Source organism: Rosa chinensis, chromosome 2 (genome assembly GCF_002994745.2).
Source record: "Rosa chinensis cultivar Old Blush chromosome 2, RchiOBHm-V2, whole genome shotgun sequence".
Lineage (NCBI taxonomy): Eukaryota > Viridiplantae > Streptophyta > Magnoliopsida > Rosales > Rosaceae > Rosa > Rosa chinensis.
In genome coordinates this window covers 70,940,072-70,959,237 of record NC_037089.1, presented here as the reverse complement: position 1 = coordinate 70,959,237, position 19,166 = coordinate 70,940,072, and the positions used below count along the sequence as shown (strand labels likewise).

Below are 19,166 nucleotides of genomic sequence, written 5' to 3'. Positions count from 1 at the left end.
TAATTTTGATCTGACCGTTGGATCATCGTTTAATTTTGTTTATGAGTTGTTGGCTAAGTTAGGATCATGTTTGATTAGGTGATTGACGGTCTTCCTTGGTGAGCGGTTTTGGTGTGTATTGTGAAAGTGAAGACGCAGCGGGATTAGAGGTGAGTAAACCTCACGTGGTTCTTATTTCAAATCGAGTACATTTAATTAATTTATTTTGTCGTAATTGTGTGAAAATATTTATGGAATAAATATTTGTTTTAAATCATATGGACTTGATCAACTACGGTCCATAGGTAAGTAAAATGATTTTAATTATACAAAATGAATTTCACGATTTTTGTGCTTGATTTATAGTTGGTATTAGTGATTATCCCTGAGCGGATGATTACGTATATATATATATATATTTACGTGGATATATATATGGAATTGTGTGACATTGAGGTGTGTGTGGAATTGCGATAACTTGGTTATGATATGATATTGTCTTTGAAATTACCATGATTATTTAGGATAATGCTAATCGATAAATGTGTGTGATAATCATGTTTACCTTCTGAGTTGAATAGAGGGTAGAAATGTAGTGCTCTGAGGACAGGGGGAAAGTCCGAAGACCGCCGGTTAAATAATAACCGAGATGTAGTGCTCTGAGGACAGGGGAAAAGTCCGAAGACCGCCGGTTAAATAATAACCGAGATGTAGTGCTCTGAGGACAGGGGGAAAATCTGAAGACCGCCGGTTAAATAATAACCGAGATGTAGTGCTCTGAGGACAGGGGAAAAGTCTGAAGACCGCCGGTTAAATAATAACCGAGATATAGTTGGATCCAAACAGTTGGGATGGACCAAAGTAGTGATATTGTGGATTAGAGGATTTTGGAAATGTATTCGTTGTGGATTTTCCGTGTTTTGGTTTGATGTTTCCTTACAGATGTTGAGATTGTTGGTTGTTTACTTGAGTTAAAAGAAATATGATTTAAAATCAACATTTCCTTCTTGTTTACTCATACGGGCTGTCATGGCTTACCGAGTTTGGTGTTGTTGCAATCCCGGTACACTATTCAAATTGTGTAGCGGGTAGTCCTGCAGGTCATGAGGATCATGGCGGAGATCGTGCGGATTAGAGTATTTGTTTTTAGTTTTACAGCCTTGTAAATTGTGAGGTGAGTGATGCCCAATTTGAGCTTTACAAATTTACTTTGTACAAGTGAGTTGTATTAATTAAACTGAGATTTTTCGAGATTTGAAATTTGAGTGGCGTGTGTTGTAGTTGTTTATTCATGTTTCGGATTTGAATTTATTATTCAAAATTCGGGGCGTGACACTACTACTCATTTAGCTTTTCCTCAGATGCAGTACGCTCTCTTGTTTGGGAGAAGGGTGCGATCGCGCTTAAGCCTGGAATAGTTAGGTTTATGCGTTGGACCCCTAATTTCTCCCCTGCGCATCAGAAGAACACGAGTGCTCAAGTGTGGGTGAATTTTTGGTACCTTGGTCTTGAATTTTGGGAGCCAATCACTTTGTTTGAAATAGGGGATGGAATTGGAGTTCCAGTGAAGGTTGATCAGAATACCTTAGATCGAAAATTTGGACTTTTTGCCAGGGTTTTGATTGACATTGATTTATCTACAGAATTACCTGGTGAATTGGCTGTACGTCGTTAAAATAAGGAGATGGTGATCATTGAGGTTGGTTATGAGCGCCTTCCTGATCTTTGCTCTCATTGTAGCAATGTTGGGCATAGGGTTACTGCATGTAAGCTTGTGCAGAAACCAGTGGTAACAGATGAGAGGAAGACTAGTCGTGGCCGATCTCGAAAGCCTAGACGGCGTCGACATAGAGCAAAGCAGGTTTATGTGCCCAAGCCTATTTAAGAGGACAAAGGGAAGAAGCAGGTTGAACTGGCTCCAACTACTATAGTTAATGTGGATGGAGAAGGTTCGTCTTTTGCAAGAAAATCTCCTCTTCTAGAGGGCAGGATTGATGCAGTTGTTGAACAAGCAGTTATTCCAGTTGTTGAGCACACAAATATCGCGCAGGTGACTGTTCCAATTGTTGAGCAAGAGGTTGCTCCAATTATTGAACAGGTTGTACCAATTGAGGGAATGGTTGCTGCTACTTGTCCTAATGTGCAGGATGTTCCTATCTCTGGGGAGAACACAGGGATTTCACCTTTACTTGCAACAACTCATAGGAGTAATGACGTTGTTATAGGGGATAATGATCACAACGTTGGTGATTCTAGTGAAGGCACAATAGTGTCTGATAGTGAATCGGACTCAGTTGCTCCCACTAATGACATTTCTTCTACTCCTATTGAGAGTTGGTATGAGGAAACTAAACAGAGGGAAGATGGGACTGCCCAAGAGTTTACTAAAGTGACCTCTAGGAGGTCAACAAGAAAGGCAGCGAAAGCAGAGAGCCGGGAGGCTTATCTACAACGTTTGAGTACTCAATGAAGATCTTTTATTGGAATTTAAGGGGTATTGCTAATGACCCCACTCAGGATGCTTTAAGAGAGTTTGTACGGGCTCACGACTCGGACGTTCTATGTATAGCAGAGCCTTTTGTTACCTTGGATTCAATTCCCCTATCCTTCTAGAGATCGTTAGACATGAGAGTTGTTGGTACAAATGATCGAGGTTCTTCATTACCTATTCTTTGGGTTTTTTGCAAGATTTCTCTTGCCCCTTGTATCCGGGTGTTGTTTGCCTCTGATCAACATGTTTCTTTGCAAGTGATGTTTGATTCGGTAAATTGTTTTATTACAGCTGTTTATGCTCGTACTACAATGGCTGGCCGTCAGAAGTTATGGGAAGATATTGCTGATGTTAAAGGTCGTTTTGTTACTGGGCCGTGGTTAGTTTTCTGTGATTTTAATGCAGTTCTTGGGGCTCATGAAAAGAAGGGTGGTGCCCCTCTCTGTAGGCGTTCGTGTGAGGAATTTCAAGCAATGTCAGATGTTTGTGAGCTTATTCATGTGGATACTAAAGGGGTCGAATTTACATGGGTTCGACGTGTGGTTTTCGTGGAAATGTGGAATTACGGTTAGATAGATGTCTTGCTAATTTGATTTGGAGAGATGAATGGGATAAGTTTGATTGATGCACCTTGCCCAGGGTTTGCTCAGATCATAATCCACTCCTCATGTCTTTTTCAAAGTTTTCAGGGGCCTCATTAGTCTTTTCCGATTTCGTAAGATGTGGTTGGAGCATAAAGACTTTATGAGTTTTGTTAGAAGTTGTTGGTCGTCTACTACTTCTTTCGGGTGTCAGTTTTCTATTCTGCAATATAAGTTGCGTAACTTGAGGAAAGCTCTCCGTACTTGGAATTGGGAGGTGTTTGGGGATGTTCATCGTCGGGTTGAGTTGGATCTTGCAGCCCTTGCTAATATTCAAAGTATGATTGCAGCTTCTGGAGGTACTGAGGAAGATTTAGTAAAAGAGACTAAATTGCAGGCTAATTTGAATGAGTCTATTCGCCGACAGGAACTTCGATGGCAAGAAAAATCAAGGTTGGGGTGGTTGTCTGAAGGAGACCGCAATTCTTCTTATTTTCATGCTATGTGTAGAGTTCGCCGGAATCGTTCTTCTATTACTGTACTTCGTGATGGTGATCAGGTGCTTGAGGATCCTCATTCTATTCAAACTCATATATTGGACTATTATATTAATCTTTTTGCTAAACAGGCAGACTATCAAGATAATGGTTTGGTATCTAGGGTGATTCAATCTATGGTTACTATTGAGGAAAATATAGCGCTTACTAGTGTTCCAATGCCAGAGAAAATTTGGGCGGCTGTCAAATCAATGGATCCTGATAGTGCTCCAGGGCCTGATGGATTTAATGGTCATTTTTTTTATCTCTTGTTGGGAGGTTGTCGGTGCCGATGTCATTAATGCAGTTCAGTATTTCTTTCAGCCTGGTCAGTTGTCAGCTTCTTTTAACTCAGGCCTCATAATTTTAATCCCAAAGGTTGATCATGCTGATTCCATAAAGCAGTTCCGCCCTATTTCTCTCACCAATTTTGTGTTCAAAATTATTCCAAAGATCATAACTCTTCGGTTGTCTCCAATTGCATCACGTATTATTTCTCCTCAACAACATGCTTTTGTTGCAGGAAGGAACATATCAGATTGTATAGTGACGACATCAGAATGCTTCAATCTGTTGGACTCCAAATGTCATGGAGGAAATCTTGCAATTAAGGTTGATATTACTAAAGCTTTTGATACTCTATCATGAGATTTTCTTCTTCATGTTCTTCAGGCTATTGGATTTCACCCGGTCTTTGTGCAATGGGTGCGTGCTTTACTTTTGCCTGCCAAGCTTTCTCTTCTTGTTAATGGGAGACATGTGGGGTATTTTTCATGTGAGGGGTGTGCGTCAAGGTGATCCTCTTTCTCCCTTACTCTTTTGCTTGGCAGAGGAGGTCCTTAGCAGTGGAATCACTTTACTAGTTTCTTCCGGGCAATTGCAGCGTATTTCATCTCCACGAGGCACTCTTTCTCCTTCCCATGTTTATTTGCAGATGATGTTATTGTTTTTTGCCGAGGTGACAAGCGCATCTTATTGAAGATTATAAGGTTCTTTGATGAGTATGGTACAGTTTCTGGGCAAGTCATTAACAAGGAGAAGTCTCAGATTTTTATTGGGAAGAGTAAGCATCCAAGGCGGCATTCTATTTCAAATTTCTTGGGCGTTCCTTTGGGGTCTGCTCCATTCATGTATTTGGGTGCCCCGATATTTCATGGCAAGCCTCGTGCTTCTTATTTTACTCAAATTGTGGACAAAATCAGGATAAAATTATCGAGCTGGATGAGCACTCTTTTGTCAATGGCAGGGCGTTTACAACTTATTAAGTCGGTTATTTCCAGCATGTTGGAATACACATTTCAAGTTTACTAATGGCCTGTGTCTGTGGTAAGAAAAATTGAAGTTTGGTGCCGTAACTTTCTATGGTCTTTATCTATTGATAAAAGAGGAATTCCTCTTGTGGCTTGGAAATCTTGTTGTTCCCCAATTGATGAGGGTGGTCTAGGGCTCAAGCAATTAGTTCTTCTCAATCGCTCTCTCTTATTAAAACGCTGCTAGGAAATCTTTACTGCTCACTCTGAAGGTTGTTCTTTTATTCGCAATCGATTCTCTGGCAGGAAATCTTATGCTCCATCTTCTATATGGCTTGGTGTTCGTCAGTTTTGGGGGATGGTTCAGGAGAATTCTCAATGGTTAATTGGTTCTGGAGATGGGATTTATTTCTGGAGGGATAATTTTATGGGTAGGCCACTTAATGACTTTTTTGGTGCGAATGTGGTGATGCAAGATAACCCGGATTTGGTGTCTAAGTATATAGACAATGGCTCATGGGTTCTTCCTCCGCTGCTGCAAATTCATTTTCCAGCATTATGTGATGTGATAAATCAAGTTCCCATTGCATTAGATCCTTCAACGAATGACAAACTTATATGGACTTATTCTGATTCAGGTGAGTTAACAGCAAAGAAAGCCTATATTTTTTTGCGTCATACTACTCCTCCAATGGTATGGGGCAAAAGATTATGTGCTAAGTATATTTTGCCAAGAATGTCTTTACTTGCTTGGAAGGTGTTAAGGGGAAGAATTATTTCTGATGATTTACTTCAACGTCGGGGTATGGCTTGGGTTTCCAAATGTGATCTTTGTGGTGTGTGCTCAGAGACTTTGAATCATACCTTCCTCTCTTGCTCATTTACTACGGCAATTTGGAATCACTTCGCCTCACTTTTTGAGTTGGGTTTGATTCCTTTTTCTATTTTGGAGCTTTTTTATTTTGGTCTGCAGGATGGGAGAAGTCCTCAATTAAAGGAATTATGGATAATTTGCTTCACCTCCATTTTGTGGTTTGTTTGGCATGTGAGAAACAAAACCAGATTTGACGGTCGTCGCTTCTCAGTTCAAGCTGTTTGTCGGCTTATTACTGGGCATATAAGAGCAACTAGCCATCTTACAACGGGTCCCATGCATAATACTGTCCAAGAGCTACGAATATTGAAGTGTTTTGGAGCCCCATGTCGACCTCATCGTGCTCCTAGAGTAGTTGAAGTTAATTGGCTCCCTCCCTCTATTGGTTGGGTGAAAATTAATTCTGATGGATCATGGAAACATGAAGAGGGACTTGGTGGTTATGGTGCTATTTACCGGGATTATAAAGCTACATTTCTTGGAGCTTTTGCTTCAAATCTTGAGATTCCTAGTTCGATTGCAGCAGAGATAATGGCTGTCATAAAAGCCATTGAGCTTGCTTGGGTTCGTGATTGGAAACATATTTGGTTGGAGGTTGATTCATCTCTAGTACTTGATTATATGCGTACACATTTTCTTGTCCCTTGGTCTCTTCGAGTTCGTTGGTTGAATTGCTTGTACAAAATCTCTCAGATGAATTTTTGAGCTTCTCATATTTTTCGAGAAGGAAATAAGATAGTTGATGTGTTGGCAAATCATGGTACAACTTGTTCTAATTTGGTGTGGTGGGATGATCCTCCACCTTTTATCGTGTCGTATTGTAATAGTGACATTAGAGTTCTGCCTCAATTTCGTTTTAGTTAGTCTGTTGTTTGTTTTTGTTAGGAGGTTTTGGTTTTGGTCCCCCTCCTTCTCTCTTCTTCTCTGATTAATAAACTAGTGTGATAGGGAGGCTTTTACCTCTCCTATCCACGATCTTTTAGCAAAAAAAAAAAAAAAAAAACTTCCCAACAAGAACGGCCAAATTCAAAGCCTAGATCATTAACCCTAATTTCAAAAATGATTTAGTGCAACACATTTGTTGGAAGCTAGCTAGGTTTGACCATGGTCCCGCTGAAGTGTAACATATATGTATTAATGTGTATATAAATATAGCTCTTTTAGTGATGTTCTGGTTGCTGATCTAATGCCATATTCTTCTCAATTCTTCTTGGAAAATCATTATTAATCATTAATCTAATTTTATTTTATAATTTTGTTGGGGTGCAATTTAATTCCATCTTATTTGCCATAATTAATCAGGGCCATAAAAAAATATTTATATCTAAAGACTCAAATGAATTGTAAAAATTTGTGTCAAATAATATTTTTTTATTTATCCGAACACCCTAAGCTGAGAATCTGATGCAACGACGTTAATGTTCATTATTGATGACCAATTACCTTCACTTTCGTCAAGGTAACTATGAGAAAGAAGTACTGGATGAAAACCCTCAGTTTTTAAGTCGGTTCCTTATTACACTCCAAGGCGGTACTTAAACTCCACGCTAATCGCCATGCATTAGTTGTTATAAATTGGACCCCATCTAAACCCTCCTCACATTGTCTTAGTATCCGAAGCCCTATAGTCAATCTGATTTCTATAAATTGATCCATCAAACCCTACGTAGTCATTAGTTTCTTCAAACTGTTCCATCGAAACCCTAGCTACTAGCTATTCATATCTTCTTTCGAGAAACAACTCTTTCCAAAACCAAGAAAAGCAAGAAATATGCAGCAAGAGTTTGCAATGGAAGAGAGCAGAGGCAATCAATTTCCTGGAGTGAGGTTCTGCCCCATGGAGGACGAACTAGTTCTCTTCTACCTTAAGCCCCTCTTGAGCGGAGAGAAGGTGCCGGGCAGAAACAGCGTGGTGTTCGACTGCGACCTCTACGGTCGCCAAGAACCTTGGGAGATATGGGAGGCCTACAAGACCAGAAGACCAAACGACTTGAGGCTCAACAAGGACATCTACTTCTTCACCCAACACAAGAAGATGAGTTCCACAGACTCACGCATACGCCGGACCGTTGGAAATGGCACCTGGAAGGGCGACAACTCCGGCAAGCCAGTAAAATCTTTGGAGACTGGTCGTGTGGTTGGCTTGAAGAAAAGACTTACTTACAAGAACGAAGCATCGGTGCACAACGGTTGTTGGATCTTGCATGAGTTCTACCTTGATCGATCACTCAGAGACAAGAAACAAAAGGCGAAAGACTATGTTCTTTGTCTGCTACGAAAAAATGGTGAACCCGAAACCAAGATCGAAAAGAAGAGAAAGCAACGTGAAGAGGAAGAGGTTCTTGAAAACAATTATGCCTGTGATGATGGAGAGAACACAAACAAGGAGCAAGAAGAGTTGCTTGAGCCACAAGCGAAGCGACAACGAAACGTTCCTTCCATTGATTATGCACTAGTACCAATGCCATCAGAAGAGGATGCATTCGCAGCTGAGTTAGAAGAGACTTTGCCATGCTTTGAAGATGATAATGCACCCTCAGAAGCTGAAGCAATTGTCTTTCAAGGTGAGGAGAATTGGGGACTCCAACAGTTAGCTTCCGAGGTGCAATCAGGCCCTTCATTTGGAGAGGATCATGGAATATTTATTCCACTACCAGAGGAAGATTTTCTCTTGGAGGAAATGGTAGAACAAATGGGTATGGTAGAAATGGAAGACCTGCTAGTTGTTAATGGTGCGACTAGTAATATGGAAGTGGCGGAAGAAAACTTGCTAAACAACACCCTTCTTCACACTCCCGCATCATCCTTGTCGGCGGCCTATGATGGCACTGATTTGCCATATTTATCCATGGAAAATGGTTGCACTGATTCAGCTGGAAGCAACAATGTTTGTGGAGGATCGATTGGCTTTCAGGATGGTGCGTACTGGCCTGAGTCTTTAGTGGAGGTCCTTACTGAAGAGCAACAAAAGACAGCTGATGGACATTGTTCAGATTGGTTGGAGTCGATCAGTTTTAGTCCTGAGGAAAACAACTTCCTTTGGAGTGAAGTGCAATGGTGTTTGTAGCTGACCTTGGCATGCAATGCTCTTATTGCCTAGTTCTTGAGATTGACAACAATGTCAGTCAATCTAGTTTTGGTTTGTTGTATCTTTTTGAGGAACGTGGTACTCTTTCCTTTGTCCGGGTTTTTATCCCAAAGGGTTTTACCTGGAAAAGGTTTTAACGAGGCCACACAATTTGCATTTCCTCTCCTTTGTAACTTACAAATTGTAAGACGGTTCTACATTAATGAAATCCTGAAGATTTCATTACAAGTACAAAGAGTCAACATTCAGATTCAACAGTTTTTACATTCCAATATATCCTGTGGCATGAAATATGTTAAGCTTATGTCAGTTTTTAAATTTCTTCATATGAGTTGCTAGAAGTAAAAGTAATCTCACAGAACTGCTATTGTTCTACTATCTTTCATTACGATAATCTTTATACATGGTTTCCTTGTTTTATTGGAGGTTTTAATGTAGGACGTAATTAATCTGATACTCGTATAGCGACTAGTTCATCTTTAGTGTCTGAATTCTGATAAACCATATCATTCAAATAATTCAAATTCAAATATATTGAAGCTGTTTCTTATCATCTGTTACATCTGATCATATTGTTTAGATTCAAGTACCTCATCATTTCTTATCTTGTATTTTGAATTCTAGGATATTTTCTGTTCTGATAGAGTAGAGTTCTGTTTTGATAAGTTTGTAATCTAGGACTTTATAATGTAAACGTCTATAGATATATACAAGCATACTGAACTTGATTTCTCAAGCCATTCAACACAAAAAGTTATTCACTTAAAGTTCTTGACAAGCAATGATTCAATAGGAAAGACCACCCGGTGTACCCTCTCCTTCTCTTGCAAAACAGATATGAATATCAGAAGAGGCAAGTGAAATGACCAGACTAGGACTAGTGATTTGTTATTTGTTTATGAGCTGGGGGTTATTGCTTGTGTTTTGCAATGGGAAAAATATAAAGGCTTAGACAGTGGGAAGGTTCTGAGATAATAGGTGGGAGAGATGAGGTTGCAGGAGGGACATGGTTGGCTTGTTCAAAAAGGTGGGAGAGTTGCTTTCCTTAACCAATGTGCTCGAGCTTCTTACTCTTCCGAAGGCAAAAGAGCCGGGGAGGCCAGCCTGTGCTTTTCTTTTTCAAACCGAAAAAAATTGTCATGGCATGAAATAATATTTCAAGAGCGCACTGCAGCTACGACCTCCTATTTACTCATACTTCTTGGCCTAACGAAGAATATGATGTGCCTTCGCTATATACAATTGGTTATTGTGCCTTAAAAAAGGCGAGATTGGCGCAATTCTTTCATATTCTACATGTTATGAGAAATAGGAAAGTGTAAAGGTCTGGTGTATGTTTGCAATAATCGTCAACGGGTCTTGGTAAAACTACGTCACATGCGCATATAAGATGCTGGTCCAGTCGAGTTATTTGAAATAGAAAGTTGAAAGAAGTTCATAACAAATGAAGGTGAAATTTTAATTAGAACTCTGAAAAAGCTGTCAAAATAAGATTTCTTAAAGCACCTGCAACCCAATCGAAAACTAGATACAAACTTGAATAACAATACATGAATTAGCTGTGTTTTGCTTTGCAAACAAAGCAAGGGGCATAGGCATCAAAATAAACTCCCAGACCAAAAACCTCAAAAACTATAAGCTTGAAAGCATAAAAACAAAGCTTTCAATCAGCTGTGCATAATTTATACCAAGGGAAAATATAAACCAAAACCTGAGGGGCCAAACCAAAACCACAATACACGAAAGCTAATATCGTTTCCCAAGAATGATGCCAAGGATGACAGACACAAGAGCCACTCCAAATATGACCTTAATGGTCATCATTGGGGAAGCATTGGCAGTGTGAGTAAGGCTCTCTGATGAGGATGAGGCTTGAGCAGAAGTTGTTGCTTCAGACTTTTTCTTACTCTTCCTTTTCGATGGAGTTGTAATGGTTGATCCAATGTCCCGGGATTTCACTTCCAATCCTGAGATATCACCCTGCAACAAGATTCAAATATAAGTACCTTTACAACTTCTTTGCTGGAAGACTTGGCTTCATGATTCTAGCAATTTTGTGCATGCCTGTGTTTGCATTTTGTATATACATAAAATTTAGACGGGAAATAGATGGAAAATACCTTTTCGTTTATATTGGCATCAGAAAGCTGTAATTTTTGCTCAAGGTCTTTGACTTGCTTATCTAGAAGTGCGACTTCCTTGTTCTTAGCTTCAAGTTGCTCAAGAGACTGCTTCAACGCTGCTTCTCGTTCCAGGTCCTTTTGAGAATCCGCTTCTTTCTGTAGTTGGGAATTCAAACATGGAAAATTTTATCAGAAACAACATTAAATAAATGATGTAGGCATAAGAGTGATACTTTGTTTGGTCTGAACAATCGGCAGCTCTCCAAGTATCGAACATCCTATAGTAAGGTCAAAGTAGTCTTATACTCTTAGATAAGGACTATTGCCTTACCTTTTCAGAAACAGCGGTCTGAGCAATTTCTAACTCTCTCCGAAGGTTTAGAACTTGTTCATTTAATAAATCTCTATCATGGACTTTAATTGCATGATCCTCCAATTTTGTAGTCAACTCTGCCTCTCTCGCAGCAGCAGCCACCTTAACGCTTTCAACCTACAATACCATCATACAAGTCAGAATGAAATAATGCAGGATACTAAAAGCTTGCTTTGTCAATTTATTTGATTGTTGCAATTGATAATAGTCTACCTCTTTTGCTAGTTGAGCTTCAGTTTTCACCAACTGTTCTTCGAGTTCCTTGAGAGACTTCTGTAACAAAGGTTTTTCAGCAACCTCAGCCTTGAGATTTTCAAACTCAGATTTTAAAGCATCTCCTCCTGCTTTGTGTTCCTGCAGTTGTTCTTCGAGCTGGGATATCACTTGCTGAAGTTCCTTCTTGGTACTTTGATGCAGTTCATTTAGCAGGTTGTTCTCATCCATAACCGAAGATATCTGTAGCACAAACATATACATTTTCAAATTATTAAAGGGCCGAAAAGCAACATACCAATAACCACAAAATAATATAGAAAAGTTTATCAATATATATATATATATATATATATATATATATATATATAGTAAAGTCTGATTGCAAACCTGAGATTGTAGTTTTTGCCCCTCAGAAGAAAGCTGCTGTGTTAACTCTTCTATAGTCTTTTGTGAAGTATGAAGTTGTTCAACCGTGTCATCCTTCTCAGTGATGGTGGTAGATAACTTTGCTTCTAGGTCACTCACTTTGGACTCATATATAGACACTTCCTCTGTAAGCTTTACATTTGCCTCAGCTAGCTTTCTGCTTTCTTCTTCAAAGTGAGCCGACTTAGTTTGTAGTTCCTCAACAGTAATATCAAGCTGCTTCAGCTTCAAGAGAGCCTCTTCTAGCTCTACTTTACTGGTTTCGGAAATTGCAGACGACTCTTGAGCCTTCTCTTCATAGACCTTTATTTGGGCTTCCAGTGCACTTAGTTTCTCGATCAGATCTTTAGCTTCCAAATCCTTCTCACTGAATCTCTGAGTGGCTTCTTGTAGCTTTGCTTCTGATTCCAGAATGCGAGCTTCAGCAGCAGAATGGAGATCAAAGGCTCTCGAGTGTTTCTCTGTTAACTCCTCAATAGTGCTCTTGTGGGAAATAAGTTGTCCAGTAGTGGCTTCTTTTTCAGATAGAGCAGAGTTCAACGATTCCTGTAATTCATCTATCTTGCTTTTTAGCTGAACATTTGTCCCAACCAACAGTTCGTTTTCTGAGAATGATTGAGAGGCTTTGTCTTCTGCTTCCAAGAACTGTTTTCGGAGTTCTTCATTTGTACTTTCTGAAGAAGCCAATTTACTCAAACAATTATCCAGTTCTTCTTTCAAAGATGCAGATTTTTCGGCTGTTGCAGCAATTTGCTCTTCATAAGCCTTCACCTGATCTTCAAGCACATTCAGCTTCTCAGTAAGAGATTTTGCCTCAGAATCCCTGTTAGTGAAGTTTCCTATTGCTTCTTGGAGTTTAGTCTCTGAATCCCTCGTCAGGGATTCATGTAGCGATTCAAGTTCTAAGTTTCTTGATGATGTTTGCTCTATCAGTTTGCTATGTTGTTCCAGTTGCTCCTCCGCCAACTTGAGTTTCTCTACGACCTCACCTTCTCTGATTCCAGCAGCCTTAAGATCATCTTCGATTTTCACCAATTTCTCTTGAGTTTCAATCAATTCATTCCTCAAGACTTCCACTAGATTTTCCGCTTCGGAATACTTCTCAGTCGAGCTGCTTGAGGCATCTTCTAACATTTTCTTCTCTTCAGTAGCAACATTCAAGGATTCTGTCAACTGCCTTTCCTTGTCTTTCGCCGTCTGCAGTGCAACTTCAAGGCTAGATGTTCTTTCTTGTAATGCCTCGAGTTCAGAAGCAAGTTCAGATACTTTATTTGAGTACTTCTTTGAATCTGCTTCAGCATCCTCATATTTCTTCTCCAATGTGCTTATTTGTTCCTCAAGTTCTTGAATTCTATACTTCTCAGTTTCAAGTAACAACTCCAGCTCACTCGCCTTTTTACCGGCATCCTCCACTTTGGAATGAGACACTTGGATCAAATCTTCGAGTTCCAGGCTTCGCTGATGAATTGTAGTGGCTTTGCCCTCATGTTCAGAGCATTTCTCGGTGGAAATCTTCAATTGCTCCTGAAGCTCTGCATTTTGCAAAGATGACTGGTTTAAGGCAGATTCCAGCTGTGGTATCTTCTCTTGGTATTCTTGAACCTGACCATTTAGCTGATTCTTTTCTGCCTCAACCTCTCCCAATGTTGCAGTGAGTGCCGATACTTTTTCAGAAAATTCTTCCAGATTTCTCTCAGCAATTCCTTTGTTCAACTCTACCGCATTTAATTGTTGCTCAAGCTCTACATTCTTTTGTTCGACTGCTATAAAGTGTGTCTGAAGCTCTGTCAGTTGCAATTTCGCTTCTTCTGCTGCTGCAGTTGAAGATCGAATAACACCCTCAAGCTCAAGATTTTTTTGAGTAGCAGTTGCATGTGCAGCTCCTGATTCGCTATGGAGCTCCTCCAATGACTTCAACTTCTGTTCCAGCTCTACATTGTTCGACAAAGCTTCAGACAATAGAGAATCTGTTTTTCCAAAATTCTCCTCCGAAAGTTTCAATTTTTCTTCAAGATCACTGCACAACTCCTTCATCAGCTGTACATTACCAGTGAGATCAGCCACAGCTGCTTCCACTGCTTCTTTTTCTTTAGTTACTATAGCCAACTGCTCCTGTACAACTAAGACCTGTTCTTCGTGGGTTCTTTTCGCAGCTTCAACCAATTCCTTAGCGCTTGATTCCTCCTGCAGCTTCAACTTGATTTCTTCCAACTCGGAAACCTTTGCCTGGAGATCTTCTTTAGTCGAGGCTAACAGATTTTCAAGAGCTGAAATGTCTTCCTTCACTTGAGACTCGGAAGCCTTTTTCAGGTCCAATTCCGCAGTTAGTTCACTTATAAGAGCTTCTTTATCAGAAAGTCGTTGCTCCAAGTCTACACCTTGGGACTTTGACAGAACCAGCTCCTCTTGAACTGCAGAAAGCTCAGCAGCAGCAGACTGAAGTGCTTCCTTAACTTTTTCATCTTCAGCAATCTTGTCATGCAATCCCTTAAGTTCTCCTTGAATAGCACCCATCTGCTCTTCCATCTCTTTAGCACTCACTTTTGCCACTTCAAGCAGCTTCTCGAACTCCAAGGCCCTCTTTGTCTCAGACTCGGCGTGCGAACCACTTTGCTTGTGCAGCTCCTCAAACTTCTGCACTTCACCTACAGAACTCTGCAGCTCTTGCTCCAGCTCCTGCATCCTTTTTCTCGAGCTTTCGAGCTCGAGGCTTAGACCATCGAATGATTCCTTCACCCCAATAAGATCCTTGTGCTTTTCTTCTTGAGCTTGCAATGCCTCTTGCAAAACACTGAGTTGTGAAATGTACTTCTCCTCAGCTTCAGTGATCTGCTCTTGCAATTTCTTGTGACTGAGTTCCAGCTCCTCGTTCTTCTTTCCAATTTCTTCGAGCTTCTCCTTTGTAAGTAAGACCTCATTCTTCAGCTCGGAATTCTCTGACTCCGATTGCTTCAACACACCAGCCAATCTTTCAATCTCTAGCTCAAGTTCACCTGTCTTCTCCCGCGCTTCTAGTAACTCCCTGCTTGAATTGCTTGTGCTTCTCTCAATAACAGATGACTTGCTGTCCTCCTCCGCCAATGTCTTTTCAGCTAGTGATTCCTTCTCAACTTTAATGAACTCTCCATCGAAATTAGCTTCATCCTCTTCTTTCTTTCCTTCTTTTCCAATCGGCAGGAAGTCTCCATTTGACACCTGTATGAAACCATCAGAATCAACACTCAAATCCTATTCAGATTTTTAAAAACAAATTGAACCCATGAAAAACGTGTAAATCAGAAAACACATCATGCAACTTACCTTTTCATTAGTCTCAGCTTCTTCAACACCCTTCACTGGGATATCTGCACTCACTTGTGTTTCATCCATGTTGCAACAAATGTTCACCTACTTTTCTTGCTTCTCTGAAAGTTACGACAACATCATGAGCTCCTTCAATCTTGTTACAGATAAATCATTAAACATTTCTTGTTTTGGGCTGAACAAATCAGTCAACCTAGTCACTCTAGAGATGATCATGTTGCAAAGGTGAAGCATGATAGAGGGCAGTTCTGTAATTACAGGAGACAACAGGCCCCATTTGTACCATGTTTGATTTGTGTTCCAAGCAAAAACAAACAACTTGACGTGGTACCCTAAACAGGGTTGCCCTGGTAGCCCATCAACATCATTTCAACATATTTAACTTCTTTTTCTTACACACAATTATTCCTAAATTTCCGTGTGCCACTTACCATTTTCTTTGTTCTATTTTGGTTTTAAAAAAAAAAAAATTGAGAATATATTTTGGTAAAAGTTTAAATAAAGAATTAATTTAAAACTTAAAAGAGCTCCTATTATAATTTTTTTTTGGACAGAAAATCATATTAATTATTACTAGTAATGAAAATAATTGCGGTAAAAATAAATAATTTTTGGAGGATTGAAAAACATTCCATAATTGTTTTTTTTTTTTTGTGTGATCTACCATGTGATGATTTCATGTGGATACTTCTCACCGTCTGTGGGACCCGAACTTCATTCATTCAAGCTATTTATGCATCAAGACAACAAGAAGGCCTAAATTTCATTTTTAAAATAGGCTTTGCATCATTTCATGATCTAATTGATGAAAAAGAAAAGAAAAGGACACATCTTTAGTTTTGGCCTTTCGGGTGAAATCAAGACCGTCCATTGCGCCGAGGAAAATATAAACAAATAAGAAAAAAAGTTAATGAAATTTTCAAATACACCAAAATTGAACCATAGTGGGTGGAGCCTACTACCATGGTAGGCACTCCCATACTTTTAATTTGTTTTGATCCCTTGTTTATTCAGATGGACAGATCACATTCAGTTATTCAGTGATCACAAACCCCCATCTCACTTGAACTGCTTTCTTTCTTTCTAACTAAATTTATGACCAAAAAGAGGATGGATGAGAAAAAATAAAAATAAAAAGGAATCTTTCAAAGGTCTTAAAGGTCATGGACAGGTAGCTTACCCATCATTTTCTTTTTTCCTATTTTTGATTTATGGCAGAGCCTTGGTCACTTTTGGGCTCTGTAAACAACTAAACACACACAAAGACAAGTACCCAGAAGGCCAGAAGTGACATATCATTTTTTTTTTTCAAAAAGAGGCAAATCAATTATGACTGACAATTGGGAAAAAGAAAAAAAAGGGTGCCCAAGTCCACCAAATGAGTTTGATGATCAAAGAAAAGTCCACTAATTGAGGGAATGAATCAAGATTGGTAATGAACACTGTATCTTCTTTACTGGAAGCAATCAAAACCTTAAGAACATATAAAATTACTGGCAAATTCATACTTTATTAATATTTACCACTTGATCTAATTAAAACAGCTGACGAATAAAATCCCCACCTAACACATCCAATAAAAACAAATAAAGGAACCGAAATAATATTAATTAGAATTTACAGATTTAGTCCTCCTTGAACAAGGATCTCAAAGACAGGTCTGGTCAAACAAGAGTAAACCAATTACAAATGAACTTGGAGCTTCCTCTGATCCATGATCAAGATGAACATGATCATGATCAAGGTGATGGGATTCTTTCAAATCCTTCAAAGACACAAACTTTGATATCAAATGATGATCTAATTCACCCACAAAGATTCAAATGCTTGGTTTCAAACCACATCTATATGTTCAGTACCCAGACATCAAAATCAAATAAAGATCAAAACTTGATGCTTGATCAACAAAACCAAGATCAGAACACTAATATATGAATCAGTAAAACATGAACCAGCAAAGCCAGAAACAGTGAGAAACCAAGTACAACCCAGAAAACAGAGCATGCAAAGAAACAGAAAAGAATGATTGATCGGTTTACCTGATGAAGATAATTGCTTGTCTTGCTTAGATATCTGGGAAACGTATTGTTTTTGTTGTTTGGTTTTCGAAACACTGAAAAATGTTTCGAAAAAACAAAGATGAATGGGGATGACAATGATGAACTGGAAATGAAAATATAAGACAAAGAAGAGAGAGAGATTCTTGGTTTTATATATATAATAGAGAGGGAGAGGGAGAGGGAGAGGGATCGAGGAGTAAAAGGGTCCACTTTTAGTGTGCAAAGGGACACTAAATGGGGGGTCTTCAGTGGGCAATCGGAGAGGAGGCAACTTTGCTGTGTCCGCAGTTTTGCCTTCCGATTTGATTTTAATTACATTTCCAACCAGAGCGTTATAGGAATGCTGCAATTTTATTTGCTTTGGAGGGAATAGTATCATGACAGATTTTTGGGTTTGGCTTTTTATGTTTTTTAAATGGTAGCATATTTTGCATATCAATAAATCAGTTAAAATCTTTGAACCAAAATAAATAAATCAGTTTAAATGTTTCAAAACCTGTTGATTTGGAGATCCATTGTTTTGACAAACCATTTTAAGACGTAGGTTAAGGTTTGGCGTTTTTCAAATGGACAATTTATATCATCATAAATAATGAATTAGTAATCTTATAAAAATTACAATGCGTTACAATCAATTTAAACTCCAGTGACAATGAATTATGAACTCATTTGTAAGGTTCGCTAACATTGAGCGCAGTTGGGTGTGGATCTCAATTGACCCAGCGTCTCATTTTCGCATTTGTGCCTATGTAGATAGTATTTTTGTCCTTTGGTTTAGCGGCTAGCCCAATCTCATACATTCTTGTCCGTTCATGTTCCTATTGCAATGCATCTAGTATGTTGGTGTGGTTTCTTTCCTATCTGAATCACATTTCATTTCAAGTCATCACACCGGTTGTTGGATCTCTTTATGTCAGAATTTCACCATTGATAAACCTATCCAAGTTGGTTAGTAGTCAAGTAGTGATGGTGATGAACCCATTTCTACAGTTCGCAAATGCCGAGCGCAAATGATAGGTTTTGCACCAACAAGATGTGGATCTCAGCCGACCAACTTCACATAATCGCCTTTGTGCATAGTATTTTGTCCTTTGTTCTAGCGGCTAGCCTAATCTCATGCGTTATTGTAAGTTCAGGTTAGCACCGACGTGCACTTGCACGGACATGAATAGATGGTTAGATTTCATTAAATAAACCTTTTGTTTTTTAAAAATAAGGTTGATAATAAATATCAATAATTGAGATTATTTTGTAAGTGTAGGGTTATTTGCATCGTCGGTGCATTGAATAATTTCTACTAGTATGTTGTTGTGGTTTCTTTTTTATTTGAATCATATCATTTCAAATCAGCGCATCAATTGTTGGATCTCTTCGTGTCAGGATGTCATAGTTTGTAAACCTCTCTAATTCGGTTAGTGGTCGTGTCTCTTCCCGGCCTGGCAGAAGGTTAATTTTTGGTGGCATACGTACGCTAAAAGGTAGTTGGCTTTTGAAATGTTAATTCGATTTGATAAATACTCTAATCAAATTATCAACACTAGGGACAAGCGATAACATCTTTGGATGAATGTATAACATAAGTTATCCTAAGGGAGGCTCAGATGGATGGAAGCATTCATTGAATGTTCATGTTGTAAGGACACAGTCCTGAAAGATGTTGTACTCCGAAATGCGTATTTTATGGATATTAAATTCCTTATACTTAGTTTTGAAAGCATGCTGAAGATGTGCAATGGACGTGCAAGTGCTTATTTTGGAGATTTGAGTTCACCAAATATTGATTAACCCTTCAAATGAATGCAAGAATCATCAAAGCTGTGTGTGTAACTACTATTTGATTTGTCGTTCATCTCGTTTGTTTTAAGA

The 19,166-nt window shown here is 39.0% G+C and overlaps 2 protein-coding genes across 2 annotated transcripts; one reads left to right on the top strand and one right to left on the bottom strand.

Annotated features, from left to right (window-relative positions):
• Positions 1 to 7,500: 7,500 nt before the first annotated feature.
• Positions 7,501 to 8,778, top strand: LOC112184906 (NAC domain-containing protein 2-like). The gene has a single exon (XM_024323139.1). The coding sequence runs from the start codon at positions 7,501 to 7,503 to the stop codon at positions 8,776 to 8,778; it is 1,278 nt and encodes a 425-aa protein (XP_024178907.1).
• Positions 8,779 to 10,279: 1,501 nt separating this feature from the next.
• LOC112189270 (myosin-9) lies at positions 10,280 to 17,476 on the bottom strand. The gene is made up of 7 exons (XM_024328562.2): positions 17,280 to 17,476; positions 15,238 to 15,341; positions 11,899 to 15,132; positions 11,509 to 11,751; positions 11,254 to 11,412; positions 10,920 to 11,078; positions 10,280 to 10,779 (listed from the first exon to the last, which is right to left on the bottom strand). Exons 2-7 carry the CDS (start codon positions 15,304 to 15,306, stop codon positions 10,546 to 10,548), a joined length of 4,098 nt encoding a protein of 1,365 aa, XP_024184330.1. The 5' UTR covers positions 15,307 to 15,341; positions 17,280 to 17,476; the 3' UTR covers positions 10,280 to 10,545.
• Between the last annotated feature and the right edge of the window lie 1,690 nt (positions 17,477 to 19,166).

What these genes read in the sequence shown, in the direction of transcription:
- LOC112184906 (XM_024323139.1), top strand. Translation starts at nt 7,501, where the DNA reads ATGGAAGAGAGCAGAGGCAATCAATTTCCTGGAGTGAGGTTCTGCCCC.
- LOC112189270 (XM_024328562.2), bottom strand. Translation starts at nt 15,306, where the DNA reads ATGGATGAAACACAAGTGAGTGCAGATATCCCAGTGAAGGGTGTTGAA. An exon ending in AAGCTCAACTAGCAAAAGAG is followed by an intron (nt 11,413 to 11,508) that starts GTAGACTATTAT and finishes ATGGTATTGTAG; the next exon opens with GTTGAAAGCGTTAAGGTGGC. An exon ending in AGACCGCTGTTTCTGAAAAG is followed by an intron (nt 11,079 to 11,253) that starts GTAAGGCAATAG and finishes TCCCAACTACAG; the next exon opens with AAAGAAGCGGATTCTCAAAA.